General features: G+C 37.5%; 1 protein-coding gene across 1 annotated transcript; it reads right to left on the minus strand.

Moving 5' to 3' along the window:
* Nucleotides 1-906: 906 nt before the first annotated feature.
* LOC113311666 (protein DMR6-LIKE OXYGENASE 2-like) lies at nucleotides 907-2,540 on the minus strand. Its single transcript, XM_026560474.1, has 4 exons — nucleotides 2,253-2,540; nucleotides 1,882-2,132; nucleotides 1,452-1,779; nucleotides 907-1,332 (listed from the first exon to the last, which is right to left on the minus strand). Exons 1-4 carry the CDS (start codon nucleotides 2,481-2,483, stop codon nucleotides 1,216-1,218), a joined length of 927 nt encoding a protein of 308 aa, XP_026416259.1. The 5' UTR covers nucleotides 2,484-2,540; the 3' UTR covers nucleotides 907-1,215.
* Nucleotides 2,541-6,019: the final 3,479 nt, after the last annotated feature.

A 6,019-nucleotide genomic window follows, 5' to 3' on the forward strand; every position in this document is an offset into this window, starting at 1 on the left:
GAAAAAGACTTGTACATTTTGATACAGTTCAAATGGACAAAAATTAAAAAGATACTGTTCAAATGGACAAAAATATAAAAATAGTCAGGATGTAACCAGTTTCATCCTACCCGTTTTCATATATTTTTTCTTATTTGTAATTTATATCAGGATGCATCCAGTTTCATCCTTGCTATTTTTTAAGTTTAAGCCGCGATGAATCCAATTTCATCCTTGCTATATTTTTTTGTCCATTTCACCCATACTAATTTTTACTCGTCCATTTGAATCATGTTTTAAAAATTTTTGGACAAATGTTCCATTTTCCGTAAGGAAAATCTAAGAAGATTGGATCAATGTTGGTCCTATGTGGCACGCTCGTCGCCTGCCGAACTGTGGTAGCTACTTTCAGTGTGTCAAATTTGAAACTGGTACTTGTGTTGCCAAATCATTCAGTAACAGTTCTCTTGTCACAGTCACTGGAACCATATAATACTTGTACAATTTCTAGAAACCATAGCATTTTGGTAAACCAAAAAACCCCGTGGACATTTGTTAACCAAAAAATAAAAACGTGGCTGTTTGGTTAACCATGACCTTTTCACGGTTGGCCGTTTCCCTCTATCCATCTCATGAACGCTTGACCGTACGTGAAAGCGGAACCTCACTGATGATAGGCTTTCACGACCGAGAAACTAACCCATTTCCTAAATAGGTGTTGTCGGAAAGAGTTGGTACCATGGTACTTCAGTGGCTTTAACATTTCAGTGCAAAACCAAGTAATTAATCGAGCTTTTTTCTCAGGCAAGGGAGGAATCAAGTGTGGACAAATGGTGGGTAATTTTCCACGAAACATGAAATCAACGGAGGAATAAAAGAAATCAGATAGAGGAAAAGAAAAACCTGGTTATGAGAACATATTCATAGTACTCGTACAGTCATACTTAATACTACTAGATAGTTCACATAAAAACAGTCACACGTTACAGAGCACGCATTTATTTTTTGGTCGATTGACAAAGCACACAATCAAACCAAGCAAACCACACAATAGTTATGCAGGCCATGCTAATCATAATTGACTTCGCAAACCACACATTATATTAATTATACATACTATCCATGCTTTACATAATCGACTTGGAAAACCATACAAGTAATTGCAAGAATCCATCATCCACAAGTGGTGATAGTTTTCCAAGAGGTATGTTGCGGTTGCCTTGTTGACAATATTACTTAAGATATAGCAGTCTTTGTTGGTGGTCCATTGGTCATAACCAAGGAAATCCTTGTCTCCTTATTGTTCACTACAGCTCGATGAACCACGGTTTTGTACTTCCCGTTGCTCAGTACCTACACAACCAGAAAACAGAAGAGAATAAAAAGTTTATACTCATTTATCAGTATCAAAAGCGAACGAAATATCATGCTTAGAGCAAGAAAAAGTTTATAGACAACTTTTTCGTGTATACCTCCATATGATCACCGATGTTAACCATGATAGAGTTGGGAATTGCATTCACAGCAACCCATTTCCCTTTGTTCTTGATTTGTAGTCCACCGACGTCATTCTGCATGAGCAAGGTTAGAAGACCGTGATCCGCATGTGGGGGTAAACCAATAGCAAGCTTTGGCTGTGGGCAAGGAGGATACAAATTTGCAGAAAACTTTTGAACACCAGATTTCAGTTCTAGTGACTTTTCAATGTCATCTTCCTCTAGTTCTAGACCCTCCATTATCGCCTTAAGCAATTCTTTGGTTATATCTCTTGATCTTTTGCTGTACTCACTTAGCACCTCACTGCATAAGTACACAAAATCAATGTTAGCCAGGTGCATTTACAGACCTTGTCAAGAAATGAGTTTTGATTATGGATATGCATTCGACGAGTTAGAGGTTTACCTCAAACCCTCTGGTTTAGGAGGGGAATGAAACACTGGATGCACTAAGACTCTAAGATAATCCCTCCAAAAGGAGACACTCTCAGAAGCAGGGTTAAAGTTGGTTCCACATAGAATTGGGTCCAAAATGCACGGGTCTACAGCGTTCTCGACATCATAAACAGACTTTTCTTCCGGACTTAAGTCGAAGAAATTCATACAAGATTTGATCAATTCCTCTTTCAAACCCTCTGGAACTCCATGGTTAGTCACCTGTAATTGTTACACGAACAACGTCATTAGATAGTCACTTCAACACATGTAACTCATGCACACGCACAAAAAAAAAAATTATAGTAATACAATGTCTGATAATCATAAATAAACTATTACCATGAAGAATCCCCAATGCAGACATGCAGTTCGAAGGCCTTCGATAATTTTAGACCTTTGGTCAGTGGAACCGGTAGTGAGGAGCGAGAAATCAATGACTGGTAGAGTCACTTGTTCTACTTCTTCTTCAGCTAACAGAGTGAAATCGTCAGCTTTTGCAGAGAGTGCATGTTTGGAAGAAAGAGAAATGAGATCAGTTGATTCAATCAAGTCTTTGATCATAATACCCATTTTCAGATAAATATTATTCTTCGGCTCAAGATATCAGTATGTATTCTTTAGCTCAAGATGAAGAAATGTTGTGGTTAGAGAGAGTTAGAGATAGGGATATATATAGGGGAGGGCAAGAGGATGTCCCTTGCTGAATTAGTGACACCCAATAACAAAAGGGAACTAGCCTGATAATTCAATCTTCTGTTTGCCATCAACTGTCTTCTGTTTGCCATCAACTGTCAGTAATGTAATCCACAAGAAAAACAACTATGAACACAGAAATCACGATGTATAAGAGACACATCTCACCAACCCGGCCACACTCGTGACATCATTCCAAGCAGCCGGTGAGTCACTACTGGGAATGTGGTCCCCCCTGTTGCATTTCGCACTGTGTCCTTCAAAACGCAGTTTCATTTTGTTAGTATGCTTTGGGTCTTGTTAAGCTGTTCATTCTGGCCGAAGCTGGCATCAATTTCTGGGAATGAGGTACCACCTCTAATGTAGCTTTCGCGACCGATAACTGGTCCCATATGCAAATTATGAATAAATGATGTTTCCAATTTGGATAGTAGGATTAAATATTTGTGATCTAGTATAATTCAAGGTTTTTCCAGGATTAGCAAATCCAAGGAGCCCCTCTTGGTATCATGCTAGTTTGATCGATGAGCCGGATCACATTGGTCCTACTACCAATCCCTTACTTAGCAATTATTGAAACCTATGCCCCTCTTGGTGACATGCTAGTAACAGAAGCTCTCTTGTTTTACACGTTCAACTAACACTACAAAACAGAAGGCTTCTTGGGACGGCCAAAAAACGTCCCAAGAGGACAAAAAACCGTCCCAAGAGGTATTAGGGACGGTTTATGTACCGCGCCCTGTTCCACCGTCACTAATACTATTTGACCATGTTTTTTTTGGGACGGACATATTTTAGTCTTGATTTAAATATTTTATGATTATTATGGACGGTCAGGCCATCACCGTCCCAAATATCCTTCTTTAGGGACGGGTTTTTCAAAACTGGCCGTCCCTAGAAGCCTCCTTTTTTGTAGTGTAATAGTATCCACTAGATAAACAAGTGGATGATGAGACACATCTCGGCCAACCCGGCCAAACTCATGACGTCCAAGCAGAAACAATGGCATTCAAAAGGCCCCAGTACGACACATATTGTTATGACAGTAGAAATTACTAGACAGGCATGATCAGTAATGCGTACCCACAAAAATCTTCACACAATAAAATGCAGGACATGGGTGTGTTGGTGACAGGATTGCTGTGAGGTTCCACTTCTAGATTCATTTTCTTCCTTTCCGAACTTGGCGTTCATCTATCGCCAATGACGTACCCCTTCTTGTGTATGATTCATAATTCATATTCATTTTGTTAAATCCTCACTGAAAGAATACCGTCATTGTTTAGCAACATCAGATACGAAAAAAAAGAAGTCACAATTGAAATTGGTCCCGAGTGCAAATTAAGAACTAATGATGTGAATGATATTGGCCATTATGGACCTCAATCAAATCCGCTGAGCTACCAATAGAGATTTCTTAGAATCCTGCAAAAGTTAGTGCTAAATCTAGATAATTTATTGAGTAAAAAACTCTTTCTTTTTTTTGGATGACCCTACAGCCAAGAAAAGAATTATAATTTATTAACAATTATTGAGAAGATGGCCTGTTCTTCCTCCCTCTTGGATTATAAATACTCAATGAAAAGAACATAGGATTCCATGTGTACTATCTACAGACTACAGCCATATTGCACAAATGCATCACATTATAAGGAAAATCCAAGCTTGATAACCAGCCATGAGTAACATTATAATGCTAACTGCGTCTCTACTGCAACATTTACCTGATTCTATCTTTCACCTGAATTCTCTCTTTGCATGCGGATTTGATTTTATAGGCTCGTATCTGAATGACCCAAGAGGACAGTAGCCCGGTGAAATTCAAAACCACTAGCCCAATGATCAACAGTTTCACAGCAAAGCTTAAAATAATGTTTTGGAAAAGAACTCCAGAATAAGTAACACGACCTTGAGAAAATGCTAAAGTAAAATCTGGACAAGTCGAGGAGTTCAGCGTGATTTTCTTAATAATGACTAGCGTAATCAGTACTAGTATATGAATCTGTCTGACGGAACTTTCCTGTACTTCCCTAATTTCACTTATTCTCTGGTGTAAATATTTTTTCGTTTAAACATGTTGATTATGTTAATTTCCCGTATGTATTTTATGTTTGTTTCATTTTAGATTAAGGTTGTCAAAGTTTTGCAGGCTTTGAAAACGTGCTGGAACCAAAAAGGGTTTCATCGTATTATGTTGGAACCAAAATAGGTTTTATCATATTACATATGTTTTCATCTGCAATATGTTCGGACCATTTTCGGTTTCAAAATTGTTTACAGTTATTTTTTATGGATTCATCTGTACTATGTTGGAATTTTTTCATTTGAAAGAAATCAGACAACTGAATCAATTCTACAAGACAAAGTAAATTTGACAATTGAAACCGTGCATAAGAAATTGAAATCTTTTATAAACTATTATAAGTATTTTGAATCGAAACATATAATGTTGCAAAATTCTATTACATCTAGTTAACTAGTATTACAACTAGTTTATTCATATTGTTGTAACCTATCCTCTACATCATATTTTTCCAGCAGTCCTTCATTTTCTCTAGAAATCATATTGCTACCAACAGTTTTAAGCTTTTCGATCAAAGTTCTCACGCGTCGGTATTTGGCTATATAAGAGTTTTCTTCAGAACCAACATTCTCTTCACTTTGAGTAGGCATTACATTGCTAGTACCAGCAATCTCCTCATTTGCGAGATGCTCTTTATTCACTACACTTCCAGCACCGACATTCTCTTCACTTCCAACAACACGCTTTTCATTTCCATCAGCAACCTACAGTTCACGATCAATATACTCTTCAACACTAATATCCTCTTCCCATATGCGATGGACAAAGCCTTGTTCATGTTGTCCCTCCTTTTTGTATCAAATCCTTTATTGCAGCTGCTTCCGCGCACAAATTATGCATCGAGCACCTATATGGCCCTGTTTCTCTTTTTTTTTTTCCCCTATTGTGAAACCAAAAGTAAACAATAAGCACCAACAAAATGATGAAACTATAACTGAAAGATGATGAAACCATAACTAAAAATGGTGAAACCAAATCTGGTTACATCAAGCAAACATCAAGTAAGCACACTCAACAGAAAACACACCCAACATAAATATGTAACCATAAGTGGAGATAGTGAAACCAAATATGGTTTCATCAAAAAACTGAAGACATTATAACACGCCAACAGAAAATTGTCTTCAATGTTTTTACTCAAATTCGACAAGGGAAAAATGATGAAACCAAAAATGGTTTCATCAAAACTATCAGATTTAATCAACACACCAACAGTTTTGGTGGAACCAAATTCGGCAAGGGAAAAATGATGAAACCAAAAATGGTTTCATCAAAACTACCATAAACAATCCACACACCAACAGTTCAGGCATTCGATAAGGGAAAAACG

This window comes from Papaver somniferum, chromosome 1 (genome assembly GCF_003573695.1).
Source record: "Papaver somniferum cultivar HN1 chromosome 1, ASM357369v1, whole genome shotgun sequence".
Classification (NCBI taxonomy): Eukaryota; Viridiplantae; Streptophyta; class Magnoliopsida; order Ranunculales; family Papaveraceae; genus Papaver; species Papaver somniferum.